The sequence below is a fragment of the Xyrauchen texanus genome, chromosome 35, assembly GCF_025860055.1.
Source record: "Xyrauchen texanus isolate HMW12.3.18 chromosome 35, RBS_HiC_50CHRs, whole genome shotgun sequence".
NCBI lineage: Eukaryota > Metazoa > Chordata > Actinopteri > Cypriniformes > Catostomidae > Xyrauchen > Xyrauchen texanus.
This window is the reverse complement of record NC_068310.1, coordinates 20,891,238-20,917,758: the sequence shown is the minus strand read 5'-3', so window position 1 is coordinate 20,917,758 and position 26,521 is coordinate 20,891,238. Positions and strand designations below refer to the sequence as shown.

Here is a 26,521-nt window from a genome sequence, read left to right as displayed (position 1 = left end):
AACAAAACTAGCACTAGTGTAATTGCTAAATAAGTTAATTGCCATTATGCAACGTTTTAGAAAAGTATGAATTAGCAGAATATCCAGTGTTATGAAAACAGTAGGTCAACATAACTACAATGCATTCTTTAATTCCCTGTCTTATTCTGCCCTCTGGCATATCGAAATTAATACAAACCTTAACATAAAGAGACGGACAGTGTTATTAACAGACAGTAAAATCATACTAATAATATGTAAAGAATATAAACTCAGCGTGTTTAATTACACGTTATAAGCATTGCCGAATACACTCAAATGAGATCGACTCAGAAAAGACGTCAGTAAATGCACGCGTCACCTGCTACATCCTCTTTGTTGCATGCGCAAATTATGATCACTAATACAAAATATAACATTTTATTCACAAAAATGTCTCTATTTGTAGAAATTGCTGCACATTCGTTGAATTCTGAATTTTGCACACATAAGTTGAAAGCAATTTGTTTGTGGATAGTAGGCACAGGCTATCCTAGAAGAACATATCTGCAACATTTATCAAGTTCACGGATAATTGTGCGTGAATCTGATCTATTAAATTAGTATTATTAAGATAGACAGACAGATAGACAGACAGCCCCTGAGGAGAGGAGGAGAGCATGAGACAGACAGACAGACCCTGAGGAGAGGAGGAGGTATTGTGTGTGTGTGTGTGTGTGTGTGTGTGTGTGTGTGTGTGTGTGTGTGTGTGTGTGTGTGTGAGAGAGAGAGAGAGAACAACTTACATGAAATATAGTATTATCAAAAAAAACAAAAACAAGCTGCTTTATTTTACATTTGATTTACATTTACATTTAGGGCATTTGGCAGATGCTTTTATCCAAAGTGACTTACATGTAGTACATTTGTCAATAGTTGAACAGGTCATACACCAGCAATTGTAATTTGTATTGTAAGCAAACAATATTATACCATAATACTTACAGCATCTTGTAATGTGTCTACTACCATTTCACTATCATTCAATCATCAAACAAAGTGCCATTAGGGGTCATGAATAATAAAGTGCTAAATACATAAGTGCAGAATTTTTTTAGTATAAAGAAGAGTGAAAAAGTTGAGTTAAGATGACCTATACTGTTTGCATCCTTTTCATCACAGGAAGAGGAGAGGGGGAGAGAGACAAAGAGCGGCAGCCCCTGTAGAGCCGAGGAGTAGAGGACAGGAGAGGAAGAGAGAGACAGACAGGAAAGCTACATTAATGGGTGTGTGTACGTGTTTGTGTGTTAATTATGGAAGAATTTGATTCATATAACTGGATTGGTAAAGGTGAGGCACTGTGTGCTTGCATATGCCAACTAGTTGCTCGCTATAGGTGTTACCAGCAAATAGTATCCAAAAATTCAAAAGCTTGATTGTGTGGGTGGGGTGGGGGGCCCTACAAGACATGGTGCCCAGGGGCCTCTGAATTCTTAATCCGGGCCTGGTGATATCACATACAATGCTTGAAATTGCCAAAAAATGGACTATTTCATACAAAATTGTACACTCCAGTCTTCAAAGACAAAAGGACAACTGGCTCTAACAAGGACAGAAAGAGATGTGGAAGACCAGATGTACAACTAAACAAGAGGATAAGTACATCAGAGTCTCTAGTTTGAGAAATAGACACCTCGCATGTCCTCAGCTGACAGCTTCATTGAATTCTACCCGCTCAACACCAGTTTCATCTACAACAGTAAAGAGAAGACTTGGGGGAGAATTATGGGAAGAATTGCAAAGAAAAAAACACTTTTGAAACAGAAAAAGAAAAAGAAAAGGTTAGAATTGGCAAAGAAACACAGACATTGGACAACAGATATTTGGAAAAGAGTGTTCTGGATCTTTACCCCATTGAGCTTTTGTGGGGTCAGTTAGACTGTAAGGTGCGTGAGAAGTGCCTGACAAGACAAAGTTCTACAGGAAGTGTGGGGTGAAATGTCACCTAAGTATCTGGATATATTGACCGCTAGAATGGCAAAGCTGTCATTGCTGCATGTGGAGGACTTTTATGATGAGAACTCTTTGAAGTAGTTTAAGAAGTTCTGAAAAAATAAATCAAATTGTAATTGTAATTTTTCATGTTATTAATGTCCTGATTATACATTGTGATCAGTTGAATGCCACTTTGGTGAATAAAAGTACCAATTTCTTTCCATAAGAGCAAAATCTGTACATTATTCCAAACCTTTGGTCGCCAGTGTATGTTTGTACTACTTTGCTTCCTTTGTTTGCTTTCACCTTCACTGGAACAATACTAGCTAATACACCTTCTTTTCCCCCCATTATGACCACAAGTGTTGGAAGAGACTGCCTGTTTGGCACAATCAGGATGTTGTTCTCCAGTTATGGTTCCTTTGTCTACTTTTCCTAAGTGAAGTACTGTGGGATGTTTTTGATTGCAGATTTTACAGTTTTGGACACGACAGTATGTACATTATTCTAAACCTTTGGCCACCAGTGTGTGTGTATGTATATATATATATATATATATATATATATATATATATATATATATATATATATATATATATATATATATATATATATATATATCATTTCTTTGTATGCTTTTTATTTGTATTTTATTTTGTATTATCACTGTCTTGTTGCTGTATTGTATTGTTGTGCACTGGAAGCTTCTGTCACCAAAACAAATTCCTTGTATGTTTAAGCATACTTGACAATAAAGCTCATTCTGATTCTGATATGCATGCTCAATGGCTGCTTTAGATACAGAATACCACACCTCCATCATTCCTGCCAGCACTAGACAGATGGCCTGAATCTCATTACCACTGCTGTTGCTACATTGTCTTGGCAGCTCATCTGAAACTTTACTATAAGTAGACAATTACATACTGTGTGTCAAGATGAAATGTACATTACAGGTTTTATGGCAACTTTATTCTGGCAAATGTCCTTATCCCCTGTTTTTTCAAACAAAAGACCTGATGACTCTGAATGAAGTCATTTGTTTGTGTCTTGTGGTTGCTTTGAGGACTGAAATATAATGAGGATCTGGATTACAGGAGATAATAAAGCAGAGTGTGATTTGATTATTATCATATTGTGGGCAGATTCATGCTCCCAGTGGAACAGTGATGGCACATGAACACAAGAGGGAAATACATATGCAAGCACACGTACAATGCAGATGAGAATTATTCAATTAATATACAGTAATCACATTAAAATGATAAGGCATAATAATGATAATGCATTCAAATGCCAAGCCATGATGTGCTTTCATCAAAACAGAGCTTGCAGGGTTTTTTCTTTTTTGTTTTTTTTACAAATTAACTAACCAAAAGTGGTGCTGGGAATTCTCGTTAGTGTTATTAGCATATTTTCAAATATGTGCTTACTTAAAATATAAAGTATATAAGTAATTAATTTTATTGCTTTTTTATTTTGTTGCTTATTTTGCATGTCTATAATTTGAAGGCAAGGCAATTTTAAAATGTGTTGCTAATCTTTTTGACAAGTGGACAATCTTTGCATTGAGCATTCTTATTCTGCAGTGCATGTTGTGTAATGGTAAATTATCATTTAAATGTCTGTTGTTAACTAATGAGTTGACTTCTTTTTTTTGGTGAGGGCAATGATCATAAATAAAGTGGAGCATTTGTCCAAACTATTGTGAAGGAAACAGATACATGCTGATTCAGCATTATTTTGAGAGCATAATATGACAGAAGCAGGACCGTAATAATAAAAGATAATAGGGAGCCGCATCCCCCCAAAATTATTATTAGTGGTCTACCAATATGGGGTTTTCAGTGACTGATTTTTTTTAAATTGACCATTTGCCAGTATTTAATATTTGGTTTGGTCCTTGCACAAAAGTGACCCCAATGGCAACAGTGAAATGAGTTGGCATCATTGCCAAGATTCTGCATTACACTAAAACAACGCCAGAGGGCAGTGTGGAGCAACAAACATACAAACACAAACGTTTCAGTGGTAGTTGTACCAAGGTTAGAGCTATACGTTGAAGGAGCAATTTTTCTCTCTCTCAAAACATTTGTACAAAACATATATACAGAAAGAGTGGAATTGCATAAGGTCATAATTAATCGCACGTGGATAAAGGATCTGGCAATTCAGAGCACGCCTCCACAAATATATTAACAGTTTACTCATCTGCGATCAGACTAGACAGGCATTAACCAAAATGACCACTGGGAGGCGCAAACGAGAGCAGCTGTGTTGGTTCCTCCAAGGTTTTTATTTTATTTTTTTAACCACTTTCTCCTTCTGCTTGCTCACTGAGGACATGGACTTAAACCTTTTAATACTGCTTAGTGAAACGAACCTCTTCAGCATTGTAAGGGACTATCCTAAAATGGATTGTAGAAATAAAAAAAAAGGCCAATACAATATTAAATTAATTGAATTTGGCAACCAGTATTAAATTAAATAGAAAGTACTTTATTTTCAAAAGTGGGCTTTAAGGTTCATGAATATATGTCATTCAATAAGAACAATTAGGAATTGTCCTTTAGAGTTTAGACTGGATGGCACTGTAATTTTGTAACTTGTTCTCTAAGGCCTAGGCTTTTCCTTTTTCCTAGTGACCTGTAAAAATTGAGAATGACTGCTTTAATGAATCATTTAAGTCAATTTGTTTAAATCAACTTGTTCAACCTATTCATTGAAAAGAACAGATTCAAATGATGATACGCTCGCAAATCAGACATTTACTGTACACAAGCACTACAAAAGGGCAATATCTAGCTGACTAGATACATTTTAGAAGGCAGCATAACAAGAAAAATGTATTTTCATTACAGTAATCATGACTTTTCCTGCCCTTGGAAATGTTAAAACTCCCTGATAATTTCACGTTTTCCATGACTATGGGGCCCCTTTGTTATACAGCTTTGGATTTGTTTTTGTACATAAATTATACTGTTTGTTTGAACTGATTATGTAAATCCATTTAAAGTCAAATCTCTTTAGTTTTATAATAATTAAGAAAGACAATAAAGAGGACATAGCAATTTAAAATATTTACTAAATACTCAAAATAATGTTCACTCACACTCTTCCATTTTAATAGGGATAATTTATTTGTTATGCCACGCATATAGAACTAGTACTTCTCAAAAGCAATACAATGCACATTCTCAGTGCTGGACATTGCGGCACAGTGAACAAATTAGCTCTTTTCTAAAAATATTCAGTGGAGCACCAGAATCACAACAACTCACAAAAAGCTAAACAAAGATCTCTCACACAACACAGAGACAATTAAAGGACTGGTGCTATTTGGATACCAAAGCATAGATGGAGGTGGGAGTGATATCACGGAGAACAGTGTTCCGTGTCATAGACTACAAAGCTGGACCTTTGAATTCACTGCTTTTCCGACTCATCTCCATTCTACGGGAGCAGACTTTGCGCGGCTTTATGTGTGGGAGATTATGCACGATGAACACACTAAAACCAATGGAAGGCTGGTGCTTCAAATGGGCTTCCTGAAGTTCTGGCCAGCGAAACGAGCCTTGTCACCAAGCTCCTCCTCAATCCTGCAGATGTCAAACAAATGTCAAAAACTTGAAAATTAACTTTGTTTAAACAACTTAACAAAAAGCATAGACTGCAATCACAAAGTGTTTGTAAAGATTGGCATTACAAAAATTCTGCATCTCTAATGAAGCTTTAAATCTATGTAAGGCATAATTATCTGCAAAAAAAAAAAAAGACAGTTTTGGTTTAGAAGTGCACATCCAGAAGTGGTTTATTTTGTGATAATGACCGGCTGACTGTACATTATCCCAGTGGTTCTCATAATAAATGTACAGTCAGCCGGTCATTATTACAAAACAAACCCCTTCTGGATGACACAAGACAGTCTTCTGTTACTCAGAACAAAACATACAGTGAGCGGAAGCTCTGCAGATGGAAACGACTTGTTGATGAGAGAGGTCAACGGATAATGGCCAGACTGGTTCGAGGTGACTGACAGACTATGGTAACTCAGATAAACCTTCTGTACAATTGTAGGGAGCATAATATCATCTCAGAAAGCACAACACATCCAACCTTGAGGTGGATGGGCTACAACAGCAGAAGAGTTCCTAATAAAGTGCTCGGTGAGTGTTTATCAGTGATGATTTCTCAGGGCCAGCAAAGCTTTCTCTGCTGGCCAAACATGCCAATAAATAAATATTTTTCATCCTTTCATTCTCAATCACCTTTTTGCCTTTGTATTTTTAATTGTTTTCCACTCTTAATTAAATCTACAAACAAATAGAGAAAAATGAAAAGTTTATCCAGTCAGAATATATCGTGTGATGCTTACAAGCAAAGTGTGACAACTGTTTCACAAATTGCATGCCCGAAGCAGAGCTTGTTAGCCGAAGCAGCGCGTGAGTGGGAGCTCCACCCCCTCAGGCCTTCAGAATTTCTCAACAGTGCAAATGATGGTGTGATCTTTAGGATATGTCCCGGTCGAGGCCTTCTAGCTTGCCTTGATTGACGCTATCATGCTTTTAGTGATGTACATGATTTAAGAGCGAAAAGCGTAAGATCAAGCTGTCTGACGAGTTGGCTGTCATCACTGCTGATATTGCCGTTGAGAAAGAGATCCTTATGGATTTAAAAACACGAGATGTCCTGCATGATCGTGTGATTGCTTAATTTATTAAAAAGGAAATGATGACTGATTTTCACTTCAAGTAAATTGGTAAGTGCTTTTTGCATTATCACAACATCAGGATTAAATTAGGCTGCTTGAGTATTCAGTGTCAGATCAATTTTGAAAAATAGTGCTGCATTCCATTCAACTCGGAAAGTCGGATTTTACAACTTCCTACTAGGAAAAGTGCAATGGAATGTATCTTGAAGTCAGAATTACAATTTCGTGCAGAAATTCTCAAATTCGATTTCATCGAGATGCAGGGGCATGATGTCACACAAACATGTCGACACTCAGGGAGATATACAAAATTCACTTTATTAAGTAATATCGATAAATTAGTTTGTTTCCACATTACATGATATTAAAGCTCGTTTAACAAACACCTGCAGAAACAGGTGTATAAAACATTATAATCTCTTGATAATCGTACACATGAAGCACATATGCTAGTGCTGCAGCATTGTTTATCAGTTGGGTTAAAGAGACATCTCTAATGAGAGTCAAACCCCTGCTAAGCTAACGGGAGCATTGCAGATTCGAATATCGGGGAATGGAATGCATTTATGGTTAAGCAGGAATATCCTACATCCAACTTGAATGGAACGCAGCATAACCGTGTACCCTGACGAAACAAAATTTATTGCAAGCAACATTTAAATCGCAAATATTATTAGATAGATTTTCCAGGTATTATAGTCCTCCTTGGTAGATTCATATAAAAAATTATGTTTGTTTATGATGTCTGTTTGGGAGATGTTCATTTCACAAAACAGTCATGCTGCCATAAATGCATTCCATTCAGGCATAGGGTGTCTTATTCATTGTGAAATTGTTTTCTTAATGGCATGAATCACACTGAAGACCTAGACTTTGAATGCACGGCACACCACTGGTGTTATATATATATATATATAGCAAAAACTCTAAACTAGGAACTCTTTGGAGAACTCCTAGTGGTAAGATAAATAAATATCTTTATGAATATGAGCCCCAAAGTGTGTAACAGCAAAATGAAGAGTATATTAAATCTCTAAATGCAACTAAAGGTCAGCTCACCTCAGCAGCTGATTATACTTGGCCAGGCGCTCAGACCGGCAGGGAGCACCAGTTTTGATCTAAAAAACAACAATATTCTTGTTGATGTTCTATGCTTCCATTTATGTGAAAGAAAAATTCACAAAACAAAGAGTAAAATATTGCTGTTTCATAGGGAAGTCTTTTACCTGGCCAGTGCAGAGTCCAACCACAAGGTCAGCAATAAAGGTGTCCTCTGTCTCCCCAGAGCGGTGGCTGACCATCACACCCCAGCCGTTGGACTGGGCCATCTTACAGCTAAATAAATACAAATAGAAAAAGAATACCACATTACATACAAAACTTCTTGTTCCCCTCGAATTCATTTATACCGTATTGACTATATACACTGAATATAAACTTTTTACAAAGTTGGTTCACATATGCATATCTATTAGAAATACTCACGCCTGCAGGGACTCGGTGACTGATCCGATCTGGTTGACCTTGAGCAGCAGGCAGTTGCAGGCCTTATCAGACACGGCTTTAGCAATGCGTTTGGGGTTGGTCACAGTGAGGTCATCACCCACCACCTGGATGTTAGTGCTGGCAGTGAAGTTGGTCCAAGCCTCCCAGTCATCCTGGTCAAATGGATCCTCAATGGAGACCACTGAGAAACATAAGAATGTTTACTTATTTTGGCTTGAGTTGATGTGAGATCATCTGTAAGTGCTATAATGAACAAACTGGAGCTACAACATCTCTTGCAAGAAGTACTGTCAATTAGATTTTGATAAATCCACTAAATTTTATTTACAAACACAGTTACCTAAGTATCTAGGAAACAATTTCTTATTGTCTACTTAGATGCTGTCACACCGGATGTGCACTAAGCAGTTGTCACTGGATAGCTGAAGATCAATGTATAGTACATGCACATAGTAGCACGAAAGATCACTGACAGAAACTGACCAGGATAATCCTTGACAAAGCTCTTATAGAGGTCAGCCAGCTGGTCAGGGGTGATGTAACGGCTGGGGTCATCGGGTGACTTGAAGTCCAGGTCATATTTGCCACCCTTGTAGAACTCAGAGGCAGCCACATCCATACCGATCACAATCTTGTCAGTGTAGCCAGCTTTGCTAATGGCATTCTTCAGCAGCTCAAGAGCTGAAAAAGAAATACAAATATGAGTATTCATAACAAATCATGAATATTTCCATGGCTTACAGTATATTAGTGATGGGATGAGGCACTGATCTGAACTTAATTTAGACTTGCATTTTGAGGATATTTTCCATAATATAATGCATAGTATGTTTGTTATACATATGCTTTTAACCTCAGAGCAGCTTTTAGATGAAAGTCTGATGTTTTGCAGACAAATCAACACTGAAATAACAAATAATAAGGGTAGAGAAGAGGATAAATATGTAGACGTCCATAGCACAAGTGATCCCATTAGATTTAAGGAACTATACATTTTTTTTCTCTTAAATTAGCAGATCAGGTTAGGACAGCGTGTCATCTTATGAGTTGCAAGCAGCTCAGTGGCTTTGCCTTTGAGCATTCCCAGAATTCCCAATGGAGTGGGCCACAGCTGCACAATTTACAAAATCAGCTCCCAATCAATTTAATTCATACCAATGTACCAGATCTTCATGTGAAAAGCATCAGTTGTTTAAGAGAAAAAAATGACTTAGTTGAAGTAATGAACAAGGAATAATATCTCTTGGGTCTGATTTCACAATAACTCAAAGATTTAGTTATTCAAATGGTCATTGTAACAGGGTTCAATGGAAAGAAGGAGGTGGAAACAGGATGAAGCATCAAAGTAATGTTTTTAATTAACTTAAACACAAAGACACAAACATAAAAGCATAAAGGGCAGTTGCCTGTAGCTCTCTCTCTCCCGAACTGTCGCATCTCATTGCACTTATCCCGCCAAACTGAGAATAGATACTAAGGATGGCCTTAGAGAATATACATGCCCACAGCAAGTGATGTCCTTCATAAAAACATTGGAGTGAGTAAGCCATTTGGTGATTTTCATGTTGCCGTCTAGTGGACCTGTCTCTGTTCGAGATCAGAGGGATGGACACCGGTTGACGCTGTCGTGCGTGGGGTTAATGCACACATTTTTCTTTTTCAAATATGTCAAAATGTAAATATGAGTGGATTGTCTTTCTCCACGTGCAAGGTAAATGGGTTGGGGCACCATAAAAAGAAGGAATGTTATTTATTTTCTTAAACCAAAAAACATAATAGTGTTTCATCAAGAAATGTTTTCTTTAGTGCTGGCTCAAGTAAGAGCAGGGGAGTCATTACATTGATAAGTAAAGATCTACAATTCAAATATCTCAAACAGAGTAAATATAAATTAGGAAGAGTCATTTTTGTTTTAGCAGAAATTCAAGGGCAAAGTCTTATTTTGGCTAATATTTATATACCAAACGTTGCTGATCTGTGCTTTTTTATAGATCTTGAAGGGAAGTCACTGGCACCCCTCATGATATAATATTGGGAGGAGACTTTAATCTATTGATGGACTCAGTTCTTGATCATAGTGACGTGTGTAAGCCCCCTAGAGCAACACTGATGCTTAACAGGATGTGTAAAAATCTTGGTTTTACAGATATTTGGAGACTTTTGAACCCATCTGGGAGGGACTATACATTCTTTTCATCAGTCCATATGATTTGGACTGATGAAAGTATCAATTTTTGTATGTTTTTTATTTATTTATTATTATTATTATCTATTTTTTTATTTTCTAATTGTTGGTGACCACTGTAGTGCGTGTTTGTGTCATGTGGGATTTGTTGGGGGAATGTTCGGGGAGGGGTTTAGTGTATATAATTGATTCCGTATTTTATGTTAAGTTTGTATGATTTATGTATGGTATCAATAAAAACTGTTAATAAGAAAAAAAGATCTAGGTGGACGTACAGAAGCTTTTAAATCAACTCACAGTACTGTTGTATTTACATTCTTAACGTGTCCTAAAACAAGTGGCAGTCTAGATCTAGATTCTACATTCCTTCTTCCTGTTATCATGAAACTGCTTGCTCTCCCACCTTCTTTGTTCTCAAGGATGTTGGGGGCGAAGCCACCTTCATCACCCACATTGGTGGCATCTTGGCCGTATTTCTCCTTGATGACATTCTTCAGGTTGTGATAGACCTCGGCACCAATGCGCATGGCCTCTTTGAAGCTGCTTGCACCGACAGGCAGGATCATGAACTCCTGCATGGCCAACTTGTTGCCAGCATGGGAACCGCCGTTGATAACATTGAAGGCCTTTTGAAAACAGAGTTTGCATCCATAAATAATGTTTTTATAGTATATGGGTCATTTCATCCAAACAGGACAAATAGAGATGCAGAGATAAAGGCAGTTTCCTCGATATAGCTGATATTTATTTTATGTTATGACTAATAACCAGGACCAGATGGAACCTGCTGACTATTTGCATATTTTCTGTGCTGATTTTGGCAAAGAATATGCAGAATGGAGCTGAGAGCACTACATTCTTAAAGGGATAGTTCACCCATCATCATTTACTCACCATTATGCCATTCCAGATGTGTATGACTATCTGACTGAACTCAAATTAAGATTTTTAGAAGAATATCTCAGCTCTGTAGGCCCATACAATGCAAGTGAATGGTCAGTATAAATGTAATCCATAAGACTCCAGTGGTTAAATCAATATCTTCAGATTCTATATGATATGTGTGGGTGAGAAACAGATCACTTTCACCTTTTTGGTGATTCATATTCTCCATGCATACCACCACCTGCTGGGCAGGGAGAATATTTCAAGCAAAAATTTACTTAAATATTGATGTTTCTTACCCCACACCTATTACAACACTTCTGAAAATATGGATTAAAACACCGGAGTAGTATGGATTACTTTTATGATGCCTTTATGTGCTTTTTGGTGCATCAACATTTTGTCATCCATTACTTTGCATTGTATGGATCTACAGAGCTTAAATATTCTTCTAAATATCATCATTTGTGTTCTGCAGAAGAAAGAAAATCATACAGATCTGGGATGGCATGAGGGTGAGTACATGATGAGAGAATTTTCATTTTTGGGTGACATCTCCCTTTAATGGAAGCTGATAGCATAATGAAATTAGCCAAAATTTTATTTAACTAGCAAGGATGTGCAGAAATCTGAATGTTGGCCATTCCAATTCTGCGCACGCAGTTTCTTCGTGGGCCTGCTGATAACCAAGATGATGGTCGAAACAAAATAATCTACTGTATATTCTTTATTTTGTATTCACACTAAAGCAATCTAGAATTTTACATGCTTGTTAAATCTGGCATCGAAACAGTATACTGTACAGTAGAAAATATGGATAATTTTCTATTTTCAGCACTTCAAGAAAGGAAAGAGAACATACAGGGACAGGGAGGATGACTTCTGGGTTGCCAGCAAGGTCAGCAATGTGGCGGTAGAGGGGGACACCTTTTTCTGAAGCACCAGCCTTGCAAATAGCAAGGGAAACGCCCAGGATGGCATTAGCACCAAACTTTGCTGCGGATTCCCAGAAGGACATTCATTAAAATAATGGATGCATATTTCATGTGAAACGAGTGAAACTGTAATAAATTACATTTTCTTTTATGGCACCTAAATTAATTGTAACTATAATGCAACTAAGTATCACATTAATATGCTTACACTTGTTGTCTGTGCCATCCATATCAATCATCAGCTTATCGATCTTCTCCTGCTCCATGACTGACACACTCTGTTAAGCACAAGAGATGTATTACTGGCAATATCAAACATTTTCATGTAGGATGTTCACACGAATTTCATTTGGCATAAAACAAATGCAACGTTATGACATTCACAGCATTGTGAGATTAGGGGGCGGTGTTAATTTCAATAACTATCTTTAAAATAACTAAATGCTAATGTTTTCTCCTCAAACGTTAGTTAAAATTTAGTATTAATAAAGTCACAGCATGACATTAAATCATTTCCATCAATAGGACTTACCATTCCAATTGATGCTCTCAAACTGATCTGATTCTCTCAATCAAACTAAGAAACTAAACTTACAGTATTTCTCTTGCATATTATGGATGACCAGAGCTCAATAACACCACACATTATCAAGTTAGTAAAATAACAAATATTCCTACCTGGCTAACAAGAGCAGGTGCAATTGTTTTATTGATATGCTCAACAGCTTTTGAGACACCTGAAGGGAACAAGCAGACCATCACTGACCAAGGCCAAGGAAAGGAAGAACATGCAGAGCAGACATTTCTAGATGATCACAGAACAGGTAGGTGCTGTATTATCAATGAGATGTTTAAGAGAACATCTGTGATCATCTATATATACCTGCCATGGTTAGTCATTAAAGCAAATCCAAAGGCTCATGCTTCTGAGGTTTATCAAAATGGTTAGGTTCCTCACTTCAGTTAATACACACACTAATTTACCTGATTACATAAAGCAGGGGCCAAGAACTCATTTACATATTTAACAGCCCTTTTCACCCCTGACAGAGGAGAAAATATGGGCAAGTCAGAAAAGACAAAGGAGAAAAAGACGAAAACACCAGTATTAACAGATAGGGTATTGAAAAAGAATTGAAGATAGTTTTTATTTAATGTATTCTAAATTTTTGGAGAAAAAAAAATGGATGTTATTATAATACATATCATAGAAATATATCATACACATACAGTATGTATGTATAAATACATATGCATATTTGTCATAATATTATTACAAATCAAGCACGATTACAAAGCTGTTATGCACAGACATTTTTTTTAGATCTTATGCATTTAAAAAAACTCTTTAGATGTTTTGCCAAGAAATAATGTCCCCAATATAAATAAAAATCTGATAAATTGTGTTTTATTTATATAGCACCTTTAACATACTTAAGGTTGCTTATTTAAAACAACAACAAATAAGAAGCCAAATAATATAGATATAGAATGCATTACAGAAATTCCACATTGAAAAACAAACTATGCAAACTGTATCAATAATATACTTCAGGTCGCAAAGCTTTGAGCTTTAAAAAAAAACTAAGAAATGAAATATAGACAGGATATAGTAAAGGAATGGTTTCACGTTGAAATACAAAATATACAACCTACAAATTTTAAATACAAACCTTTGCCCAAAAAACGTGTTTTGTCATTGTCGCGGAGTTCAAGGGCTTCGTAAATACCGGTAGAAGCACCACTGGGCACTGCAGCTCTGAAGAGACCTGCAGCACAATAAATATGTATAATCATTCACAAGTTTCCTGATAATAATAAAAAATAATAAAAAAAACACCCTAGTATATGCTATAAAATGAATCACTTCACAGAATTCCTAACAACAAATAATCATGTCATGGCAAATCTACCATGTTAGAAGTGGTACAGAGGTTACACCACAGCATCATAATGCCCACAATCTCTGAGAGCTGATGCCATGTCTATTGCAAAGTGTAATATGTAGTGAATATTTTTCATTGACTGAAGGATTCAAGAATGGACACACAGGGGTTTTCCTATATCACCTAACCTAAGCTTTGTGTAATAAGTGATGTAGAGGGGTTTTCTGTTGTGATGTAACAGGCTGAGAGAAAGGGACAGCCCCTATAACTTGAGGTTGGCACATGTACATTACATGTTGGCACATTTCAACTCCAAGTGTGGCAAATCTGCACATGCATATTTAATCAGCTTGGCTGAGTGATTATAAATCACTGCAAGAGTGTGCAGATAAAAATGGATTTAAAGCTTTAAACCAGAGACACATTGACTGTGTACTGAACTAATCATATCCACCAAGCAGTTATTAGGTAGACTCCGCATGCGGAGGCTCATGCTAATCTCTGCTATCCACGCATGATTTACCATGCGCACCACTGAGAGCGAGAACCACTAATCGCGACCACAAGGAGGTTACCCTATGTGACTCTACCCTCCCTAGCAACCGGGTCAATTTGGCTGCTTAGGAGACCAAGCTGGAGTTACTCAGCACACCCTGGATTCAAACACACGACTCCAGGGGTGGTAAACAGTGTCAATACTCGCTGAGCTACCCAGGCCCCATTTCTTCAATATTTTTAAACACATCAGCAAAGGTAGAGTATCAACACATGATGTTTATCATTATCATATCAAGATCTTTGCCAATCCAATAATTATGGGCCAATAACGAAACACTGAACTACACTTTGTTGCTTTATTTCAGCACCACCCCATACTATTTAATCAAAACACATCCATCATCAGGCTGCACTTAAACAAACACAGACACGTTAGACCTGGGTGATTTGTCTCCACTTGTTTTTTACTTCCAGTCTGAGGCAGAAGGGAAGAGTACAGGAATGTCAGCAGACTCTACACATTTTTCACTGACAACCTCGCTCATTTAAAGAGGGCCAAGTAGCCGTAACCTGGCATAGTATGCCAGCTTCCTCCCTCTGTTTTGTACATTCTGGCAGCAGAGAATTTCTACATACTTGCTCTGTTGCCAGCCCTAATTTTTCAAAATGGTCATTCCCTGAACTTAACAAAAATTCTGGATGTGTGTTAAGAGGCAAAACTATCACCTTGTTTTAGACTAGTGTGTAAGGAAATACAAAAAGGGTTCTAAAATCAAGGTTACCAAGTTGTTCCTTTATGGCAGACTATGAAATGAAGATTAATGTTTAGACATTGTTGATAAACAGCTTTTATCAACATTAACAATTTATATGAGGCACAGAGAAGCAAAAAAGGTCTACATACTGTATGTACCATCCATATATTTACTTTCTCTGTTCCTGTGTAAAGCACCCTACTGTAGCATTGCAATCCAAGTGGTATACATTACGATGGCCATTTATAACCACCTACCACCTGATACGTCAACTCCGAGCTATTGACACCAACACGAGGGCCTGAATAGGCAGAGAGGTGCTCAAAAGCTCACCCATGTGAAACTGCCACAGTATTCAGGCTCTACACCCCAATAACACCGCATACAATGTCAATTCATGTCACTCTGTATTGATGTTGAGCCTGTTACGGCCTTTTCTGCACAACATTTAAAGAGACAGATGGCCTGGACATTCTCTAAAATGGTGCCATTTTCGTAATTGCTGGTAGATGGTCACATGTTTCAAAATGGATGAATGGATTAAATTTAACCTAAAATCTTGATGTACGATACAAAAAGTTCATGAACATTTAACTATTCAATGTACTGTACATACAACATTATTTGATTCTTAGTTGTGTTTAAATTTCATAATGTAATAAAAAAAGTAATCAGCAAGTAAAATCAAATCAATTTATTGTCACACGACCATATGCACAAGTGCAACAGTGGGTGAAATTCTTGTGTGCAGTTCCGAGCAACATAGCAGTCATGACAGTGACGAGACATATACCAATTACAATAAACAACACAATTACACAACACAATAATAACAAGTCAAATCTTTAAAAACTTTAACATTGTTTTTAGCATTGTATACCTTTCTTGGTGTACAGGTCAACCTCGACAGTAGGGTTTCCACGGGAGTCAAAAATCTCACGAGCGTGAATCTTCAGGATAGACATGTTGCAGTTTCTGTGTAGAAAAGTAGTGTAGATATTAGGAAATACGGAACAAGATTTGTGGGGAATGTTGTAAACTTAATGAAAAATTCCAATAAAGGCCTTATGGTGGTGATTTCCCCACAAGGAAATGACTCAACTACTCCAATCTGAGTCAAAGATGAGGAAGGTACTCCACTCTTTCACCATGCTGCATGAGCATCATTTCTTTCCAAGATTAAGAGTTTCACCTTTTTTTAATTACTTACAAGTTCAAACCAAGTAATCCACACCATTTTAACAGTTTGAGCATTGGCTAATGGGAGTTGAGCAAACAAACTCCTTTTATGACTAGCAGATGACTATTTCCCTCTTCAGCACCGGTTCACCAAAAAAATCAAGCTGTACTGGACATTTGATAACATGCACCAACACTCAGCTACTCTTCAGCAGTTCAGCTTTTCATTGATCCAGGTCATTATTCATCCTGGTCATTGTTCAGTAGGGCTGAAACAATTAGTCGACGTTATCGTCAATGTCGACAAAACACAGCTCACAGTCCAGATGCACTCTAAACTTTCCAAACAGTAGATTGCAAAGTATGAAGAAATTATTATACAAAATAAGTAAATACAAAAGCACTCTCGTGTGGAGCTGGAGCTGCCGCTCCGCTAATATGGAAGCAGATCATGTAAAAATCTACAAATTCTAAAACTGGCATTGTGCGGTCATCGCATCTTCTATGATTTGCGCGAATGTCCCGATCTAAAGGGGAGAGATTGAAACTGCACCCGGCTGAGGCACAATCTGTTGTGGGGACGCTCGTCCCTTGAGCAAGCACTTGCTGCAGCTAGATTATAACGCGATGGCTCACGACTTATTGAATCATAATATATGTCATTGTGCATTTCTTATTGTGAACAGTTGGCAATACGCAGCTTTATTAATAAGGAGTTTGTTTTTTTGTGAGTTAAAGTGAATTGAAGTGAACAAATGTGAGAGTGGGTAGTCTTTGCCCCATTATACACTGCAACTGCTTTTATTTCCAGCAAATTGGGCATTCCAAATTGGAAGAAAATGGGATACATTTTTTTTTTTTTTAATAGTGAAGAAATAACTTCTTGGTGGATATGATTGGTTCGGTACACAGACAATGTGTCTCTGGTTTAAAAATGTATATAATAAAATAATATAATAAAAAAGATTCAACAACTAAGACATAAACTGAACAAGTTTCACAGACATGTGACTAACAGAATTATAATAATGTGTCCCTGAACAAAGGGGGGGTCAAAATCAAAAGTAACAGTCAGTATCTGGTGTGGCCACCAGCTGCATTAAGTACTGCAGTGCATCCCATCCTCATGGACTGCACCAGATTTGCCAGTTCTTGCTGTGAGATGTTACCCCATTCTTCCACCAAGGCACTTGCAAGTTCCCGGATATTTCTGGGGGGAATGGCCCTAGCCCTCACCCTCCAATACAACAGGTCCCAGACGTGCTCAATGGGATTGAGATCTGGGCTCTTCACTGGCCATGACAGAACACTGACATTCCTGTCTTGCAGGAAATCACGCACATAACGAGCAGTATGGCTGGTGGCATCGTCATGCTGGAGGGTCATGTCAGGATGAGCCTTCAGGAAGGGTACCACATGAGGGAGTGGGATGTCTTCCTGTAATGCACAGCTTTGAGATTGCCTGCAATGACAACAAGCTCAGTCTGATGATGCTGTGACACACCAACCCAGACCATGACGGTCCCTCCACCTCCAAATCGATCCCATTCCAGAGTAAAGGCCTCGGTGTAACACTCATTCATTCGACGATAAACGCGAGTCCGACCATCACCCCTGGTGAGACAAAACCATGACTTGTCAGTAAAGAGCACTTTTTGCCAGTCCTGTCTGGTCCAGCGAAGGTGGGTTTGTGCTCATAGGTGACACTGTTGCCAGTGATGTCTGATAAGGACCTGCCTTACAACAGGCCTACAAGCCCTCAGTCCAGCCTCTCACAGTTTTCTCTCTATTTCGGACAGGCTGAGCACTGATGGAGTGATTGTGCGTTCCTGGTGTAACTCGGGCAGTTGTTGTTGCCATCCTGTACCCGTCCTGCAGGTGTGATATTCGGATGCACCGATCCTGTGCAGGTGTTGTTACACTTGGTCAGCCACTGCGAGGATGATCAGCTGTCCTTCCTGTCTCTCTTTAGTGCTGTCTCACACTACGGACATTGCAGTTTATTGCCCTGGCCACATCTGCGGTCCTCATGCATCCATGCAGCATGCCTATGGCACATTCATCCAGATGAGCAGGGACCCTGGGCATCTTTCTTTTGGTGTTTTTCAGAGTCAGTAGAAAGGTCTCTTTAGTGTCCTAAATTTTTATAACTGTGACCTTAATTGTCTACTGTCTGTAAGCTGTTAGTTTCTTAATGACCGTTCCACAGGTGTATGTTCATTAATTGTTTATGTTTCATTGAACAAGCATGGAAAACTTTGTTTAAACCATTTACAATAAAGATCTCTAAAGTTATTTATATTTTTACAAAATTATCTTTAAAATAGAGTGTCCTGAAAAAGGGACATTTCTTTCTTTGCTGAGTTTATTTAAGAGACATTCTCTTAAACAAATCTGAATATCTTATATGTTGCTTCTCAAGTAAATGCATCTTGTTTTAAGGATTTTTAGACAATTTTAAATGGAAAACAAGACAAAAACACTTGATAACAATAAGATTTTTTTGCAGTGAATTTCTTTACGTAATTAAATTTAATAAAAAGTATTTTTTTCCTTTAATTCAGTGAATATCATTTAGAGGTATTTTTAAAAGATGATTTTGTCCTCTTTATTGTTAGTACACAGGATTAATACAACTTTTTAATTCGGGGCTCAAGATGAGAGCTAGTTATTAATCGTTGCAATAAATCACTGAATAGTTGAATAATTGTTCTAATATTTGTTAGATTAAGCAATTATAAAAAAATAATCGTTAGTTGCAGCCCTACTGTTTATCTGTCAAATGAATGGATTACCTGACACTATAAAACAATTTATTTTCTCAACAAACTGTGCAACCAGAAAAATTATATCTCTTTTACTTGTGGAAAAAAAGAAGTCCATATTTTCAGTGTGTAACTAAACCGTCACAAGAAAACTAGAATACCACTAGAGATCACAAAATAATTTCCTCATCATCAGCATTTCCTGCCATGTCAAGATGGTGTGCTTACTTTTAAAACCATTATGGAAAAAATCATCCACTTCATTTGGACCAATGGAAAATCCTGTAGCCTTAAATGTCTCTGGAAACTACCCACTGGCCACAAAATAGTGGGCTGGGTTAACTGAGACAGACAGTAACAAGTGACCCAACACCCAGTCTGGAGTGGGAATGTGTTACTCTCATTTTTAACCCAGTAATAATACAAATAAATCAATGTAGCCGCAGATTCATGACACTGAAAATCCATAATGACCATATACATACGGTGTCGCGATAATATAATAATAATGCTATGTTCACTGTCACTCTTTTGACTCTGCCAGTCAAATGTATTTAAGAGGAATCCATTATTTTATATTAAATATGTCTATTTGCAACGGGAAAGCACATTTAAGTTTCTAGTTTCAGGCCTGTAAAATATCTGGTGCAAAACCCAGACTTGCGTTGCTTTGCAAAATAAATAAATAAACACAGCTGAACGTATCCTTGAATTAATAACTTTTGTATACTTAACATGGTTTTGCGCTTTTAAATGAACGTGCTCTCATCAGGTAATATGACACCGAAAGGTCACCGATTAGGTCACCGAAAACAGTTCCCTCCCTCCTTAAAAATAACTCGCATCACCATGACATACAGCGACATAGATGTAGCGATATGAAAATTAGATTAGAATAGTAACTGAATACTCCGAGGTTCAAGAGCACATCGCTTTCAGAATTGCATAACACGTCGAACATCACGACAGCTGAATTAATACATGTCCACATGTTCAAATGTAAAAGCTGTTAAATGGCCTGTATGCACCTTACCTTATCTGGCCTAACCAGTGCAAGGGTAGTCGAGTCTTGAACGTGGTGCAGCACAGAGAAGGCAGAAGGCTTCTGTTCTCGTGCACTGTTAAGTGTTGGGCACTAGGAAGCTGGAAGCGCGAGAGCGATTCTCGAGCTGTGATTGGTCAGACGTGCCTCACGCGGAACGAAACTGAGATTGCATGGCGAAGCGCACGTTTTCAAGCATCATGACCCCGCCTTCAAATAGAATGCGAAAATTTGTATTAATTCTTTAAATTATTTTATTTATATGATCTTAAGGCTTTAGAATAAATACATTGGCAGTTATTGGGTACAGTGGTAGCCGGTGTCGTGTTGGAACTGCGATGGACTCAGTAGTTTCATGCTTTTTGGTATGTTTTATAGTGGAGACTGGTGCAGTGTGGAGTACGTGCTGAGCATCACCTACTACCAGTGATGCGTCATAGTGATGCTTTCACATCAATCGCGTTTTTTTTTAACAGTTTACTTTATGATTTATGAAATGTAGTTCGTTCCATTAACACTTGTTTAAATCATATATTAAATGATGTAAATTAAATATTACTCATGATAATAAAGATGACGACGACTACACTACCACAAACAATTATAATGACAGAACATTTATTGGTAGATAGAATATTTTTAATTATTATTTTATCATTTAATTAATAATTGATGCGTGTTTGTTGGTTTCTTCCAAGTTAATACACTTGATCTTTATCAACCAGAAAACCCTTATTATTAATATTATTATTATTTTAAATTAGTTGTTTAAATTATTAATTTGTATTCCACCATCTATGAATGGGCACAGCGGGAAAGCATTTTTATTTACCATTGTCACACGGATATGTTATAAAATAGGCAACATAAGTCGTCTCAATGTATCTCCTCGTTCAAAAGCACTCAATGGACCAAGTCCTGTCGACAATGGTCTCTTTAAGTGAATGACATTGAGATAGATTACTGTTGCGCCATCTTCTGGCTGCTCATTGGACGACATTATAACGTTTTACTTGAACAAGCCCTTGGACATGCAGTGTACTTTGAAGAGTTGGCATAAATTGTCCTGGTGATCTACTATAGCATTATAATAATAGCCTATATGGTTGAATATTTTGATTGAGTAGACAATGACATAAGTATTCAGACCCTTAAACAATTGTCAAATTTTAATTAATTAAAAATCTTATATCACAGTGTCTATATGTTTTAGGCACTTAAGATATTTCACAAAAAGATTTGTCTTAAGATGGTTATTTATATGTTCAGATTTAGTGTTTCAATAGGAAAAATACATTTTAGACTCCCAAAATTAGAATAAAAGATCAGAGCCCCACTGAACATCGAATCAGTCTGGGATTACATGAAGAGACAGAAAGTAACTGAAACAGCCTAAATAGATAGAAGAACTGTGGTGAATTCTCCAAGAAGCTTTGTACATCATATCTGCCAACAACCAAGAAAACTGTGTCCAGATGTACCTAGGAGTATTGGGGCTGTTTTAAAGGCATAGGTGGCCACACCAAATATTGATTTAGATTTTTTATTTTTACTGGACTTTGTATGATGTTAATTGATAAATGAAAAGTATTCATGTCATTGTTTTTGAAGACATCCTCACTATGCAACATTTTTCACAAGTGCCTAAAGCTTTTGCACAGTTAAAAATAAAGTAATGGACAGTGCTATGCAGTGGTCTTGATATGGTTGACTGGAGAATTTTTACTTCATTATCAACTACTGAACACTGTAAAGCCTTCAAAGTAAAACTCTGTTTTTTCTTACCAGTGTCCTTCATAAAGATGACCTCCTTTAGACAGAGCCTTTGTATGTTTAATGTAGACACCATATCTGATAAATAAAGCAACTTAGATGGGACATCCCAACACTAGCATATTTTATTTGTCCCTTTTGCTAATTTATTTACTTCCTAAACTTTATTTCCATAATGGTTGCAATACAGAAATACACAGTTGTCTTTCAGATTCAAATCCTGAATAATAATAGCAATGTGGGGGTTTTACTTTATTCATAAAATCTGGAGGTTCTTTAAAAATTCAGTCTGATTTAAAAATTTTAAGACAAATGTGGCCTAGTTGACGCAATTGTTTAAATCTTTAAACTTCACAGCTTCTGAGTCACATGCCGCCATATGAGAATTGGACGTGTGAACGGTGAGCCCTGCGCACTTTGCTAGTTTTAATGCTTTTTATGACATAACAAGTGAGATTCGATACACTCTGTTCCATAACTGTTCTATGAGGACAATATGTAAAATAATTCAAAATCCTCTAGCTCTGGAGACATTAAAAGACACTTACAATCTCATACTGACACCCCTGAATAGGCCGCTGGCCAGAGAGTTGATTTGGTTGGAGAGGTGCAGGGAGTGCGGCGAGAGATGTTGGGCATATCGGCAATGCTGATGGGGGTCGTTGCTGACTTGGAGGATCTTGCTGTGATGAGTCGATCGATCACAGCCATGGAGGCGAAGTTCATGGTTATGGTTGCAGGAGTTGAGGATGTCGAGAGGCGGATCGATTGTCTGGAGTCATCAGAGAGGGAATTGTCTGCTGGTCCGCTGGCAACCGAGGTGTATTTGGAGCATGTATAGGAGAAATTGGAGGACATGGAAAACCATAGCCGGCGGAATATCGTATGTATCATCAGAATTCACTCTATGGTTCGAGAGAGAGAGAATTACGGGCATGTCCGTCATGTGTGTGTTTATGTTTGTGTGTTTTGGTTTTGAGTTTCATTAAATATTATTTATATTGACAAGCCGGTTCTCGCCTCCTCCTTGCCCATCCTGAACTGTGTTACATTGGTGCCGAAACCCGGGAAGGAGGAGGCGAGAACCGGCATGTCAATATAAATAATATTTAATGAAACTCAAAACCAAAACACACAAACATAAACACACACATGACGGACATGCCTGTAATTCTCTCTCTCTCGAACCATCGTCACCGGCCGCTTTTATCCCTCGCACGCCTCATCAGGCCGATTGGGGACCGGGCACGCGATATTCCGACCCGGCCCCGCCCCCCTCCGCTCCACACTGATTAAGTATAACATTTCTTATACATATAGATCATGTGGGGTTTATTCTAAGCCGTAGCTCTTCTGATAACATTAGGCATTTATCAATATCATGTAGTAAGTGTTGAAGGACCAGACTCCGGTTGCTGCCTCAATTAACACCGAAAAGATGTTTGATATGGTAGAATGGGATTATCTTTTTAATATTTTGGAAGTGTAAGGGTTCAGGAATAATTTTATTGGATGGATTAAGTTACTTTATAAACACCCAGCAGTGGCGGTACAAACAAATGGATTAATTTCAGTGGCTCAGTGGTTGAGGCTCAGGGTTACTGACCAGAAGGTCGGGGGTTCAAGCCCCAGCACCACCAAGATGCCACTGTTGGGCCCTTGAGCAAGGCACTTAACCCCAGGTTGCTCCAGGGGGATTGTCCCTGTAATAAGTGCACTGTAAGTCGCTTTGGATAAAAGCGTCTGCCAAATGCATAAATGTAAATGTAATTTTACTCTGGATAAGGAAATCCGGCAGGGTTGCACTCTTTCCCCATTATTGTTCTCTCTTGCCCCGGAAACATTAGCAGCTGCGATAAGAAAGAAGAATGATTTTCCAGGGGTGATTGCAGGAGGTGTGGCGCATAAGCTTTTGCTTTTGTAACATCTGAGCGGCCTCCCGTCCACCAGAGGGAGCCCTCACCTGAATTCTAAACTCTCTCACTTCCTGTTTCAACGTGCCATCCAGTCTCAACGTATTCAGGCCAACTGTAGGAGACGTCCCCACCCCAACTACCAGCCAGGTCAGAGAGTCTGGTAATCTTCAAGGGATCTTCGATTGCGGGTACCCTGCAGGAAGCTCAGCCCCAGGTATGAAGGTCCATTTTGTATCATAAGACAAATAGATCATGTGACCTATAGACTAAAATCTCTCCTTCCTTTCATGTGTCATTGTTAAAACTGGTCCACCTTGCATCTGGCCCTGGAATCCTGGAAATGGAACCTCCACCACCTTTGGAGATTGATGGAGCTCCAGCATACCTGGTCAGAGAGATCATGGACTCAAGATGATGAGGGAGCCAGTTGCAATATTTGGTGGACTGGGAGGGATACTGACCAGAGGAGAGATCATGGGTAGCCGCCAGAGACATCTTAGATCCCTCATTAACCCAGGAGTACCATCTAACGCACACCAATCACCCTGCACCTAGACCAAGGGGACGCCCCAGGAATAGTGTTCGTATAGGCTTGGTCTGAAAGACATACCCACCTGCTGGCGATGCAAATTAGAGGATGGGGACACAACCAACATGTTTTTGATGGTGTGTTAAGATCCAAAAATTTTGGTTGAGGGTTCAGTTTTATGTGTGGTGTATTGGGCACTCAAATTTAACTTTGCCCCAGACTCAATGGGGCGATCATTAATATAGGGGATAAACACATACAAAATTGGGTGTTTATAAAAGTGTTATGATCAGCAGACAGATTGTTCTAAGGGGATGGAAGTCGGCTTGAGAGGCCTCATTTCAAGAGTGGTACACAGAGATGGGGAGGGTGGACGCATTCGAGGAAATGTCATGTAAAAGGCTGGGAAATTTAGATTAATTTGATAGGAAATGGTGCAGCAATTTGGCTTTCTTGGAGGGCTCTCGGGGAGGGGCAGTGGAGAGAGAAGTATAGTTTTAAAAGTGAATGATTTATAATTTTTTCTTTATATATATATATATATATATATATATATATATATATATATATATTTTTGTCTTTTCTCTTTTTTGTTGTTGTTGTTGTTGTTGTGTGTAACCTTGTGTAACCCCCACAGGGATGTTTGTTGAGGTCAGGGTGGGGTTGGGGTTTGGGAGGGGGAGAGGAAATAGTTGGGGTTAAATGTAGGACTGTCGATTTAACGCGTTAATAACGTGCGATTAATTTAAATGTAATTTTTTTTTAAGCATTTAATCTAATGCTTTCCTGAGAGATTCAATTAATACCACCTGTTTACTCCAGAGGGCAGTAAGTGAAATTTCAGCTGTGTGAGCAACGCACAGTTTATTACAGTGAACAAAACTTTAACAACCCTTCAGCGGACACACAACATAAACGTGCGTGTCATGAACTCCAGTTCCCAAGTCCACTCCGCCTCTTCCAGCTCTCACACTCGTTCCCAATCACCTGAGTATTAGTTTCACCTGCATTGTTTATTTTCTCTATTTATACCCTGCCCTTTCACTTTAGCTTTGTTGGTTATTGTTTGTTACTCACTCTGCTTTGCCAACTCTAGTGTTTCACTTGTCTTTTCCCAGTTAGTTCATTCTCGTGTTTTGTTTTGTTTACCTGATCTCCTGGCTTCGAATTTATGCTCTCGTCTCACTACGCTCCTCTGGATTTGCCCCTTTGTACTTGTGCCAGTCTTTTCAATAAAGCTGTTTTCTGCAACTGAATCCATCTCATCCAGTGTTCGTTACAGTGCATTACGTTCTTGTGTTCAAAACACTTGAAGGAGCGCAAATACGAACCAAGGGATCTCAAGATGTGTTTAAAGATTAAGTATTAAACTATATTTAACTTGACACAGTGACCTAAGGTCGTATGGTCTTTACCTCACAAATATTTAATTACCGGTTAAGGATGTGTCCTTTAAACTGTTCCACCATTTTTACCCAGTCAATCTTTATTTAAGAAACATGCTCCCTGAAATAGATGCACTTTGCTCCTTCTGTAATGCTGTACATAAATCTGCCCCTCATCTTTTTTGGGGAATGTGTCCACGCTGTAGTATTTTGGAGAAAATTTAGTTTGTTTGTACGTACCTCTATTTTAACTAGTTTTTCTTTGCTTTATAAAGATGTTTTATTTGGTTTTCACAGTTTTGATAACGTAAGTTAATATTTTCTGATTAATCTGTTTATTTTTCTTGCCAAGTTTTTTTTTTATACATAAGTGTAAATTTATGTCTACAAAGCCCCTATTTGCACTTTTTTTTAAAGATTTTATATATTATTTAAATACTCTTTGTACCTCCAACAACTCCAAAGCATTGAAAACCATTGCACTATGTAATGAATATAATGTCTTGGCATTATTGTAAAATATATCTGTAGTATTGTGTACTATGTATACCCCTGGCTTGTTTCTAAAAATAAATGTCTGACGCAGGTGTTCATTGACGGGTTCTTAAACAAGCCCTC

At 37.9% G+C, this 26,521-nt stretch overlaps 1 protein-coding gene across 2 annotated transcripts; it reads right to left on the bottom strand.

The window, feature by feature from the left end:
• Nucleotides 1–5,069: 5,069 nt before the first annotated feature.
• LOC127628842 (enolase-like) lies at nucleotides 5,070–20,454 on the bottom strand. 2 transcript variants are annotated; one of them, XM_052105778.1, is made up of 12 exons: nucleotides 20,292–20,454; nucleotides 16,195–16,289; nucleotides 13,849–13,944; nucleotides 13,160–13,218; nucleotides 12,384–12,453; nucleotides 12,103–12,236; nucleotides 10,759–10,981; nucleotides 8,654–8,851; nucleotides 8,150–8,351; nucleotides 7,891–7,999; nucleotides 7,724–7,782; nucleotides 5,070–5,552 (listed from the first exon to the last, which is right to left on the bottom strand). In XM_052105778.1, exons 2-12 carry the CDS (start codon nucleotides 16,277–16,279, stop codon nucleotides 5,489–5,491), a joined length of 1,299 nt encoding a protein of 432 aa, XP_051961738.1. In that variant the 5' UTR covers nucleotides 16,280–16,289; nucleotides 20,292–20,454; the 3' UTR covers nucleotides 5,070–5,488. The 2 variants fall into 2 exon arrangements, with proteins under 2 accessions (XP_051961738.1, XP_051961737.1); XM_052105777.1 differs by lacking the exon at nucleotides 13,160–13,218 and adding an exon at nucleotides 12,854–12,912.
• Nucleotides 20,455–26,521: the final 6,067 nt, after the last annotated feature.

Coding starts and splice junctions, on each gene's coding strand:
- LOC127628842 (XM_052105778.1), bottom strand. CDS start 16,279: ATGTCTATCCTGAAGATTCACGCTCGTGAGATTTTTGACTCCCGTGGA. Junction 8,352..8,653: donor CTTTGTCAAGGATTATCCTG/GTCAGTTTCTGT, acceptor TATGTTTCTCAG/TGGTCTCCATTGAGGATCCA. Junction 8,000..8,149: donor GTCACCGAGTCCCTGCAGGC/GTGAGTATTTCT, acceptor GTATTTATTTAG/CTGTAAGATGGCCCAGTCCA.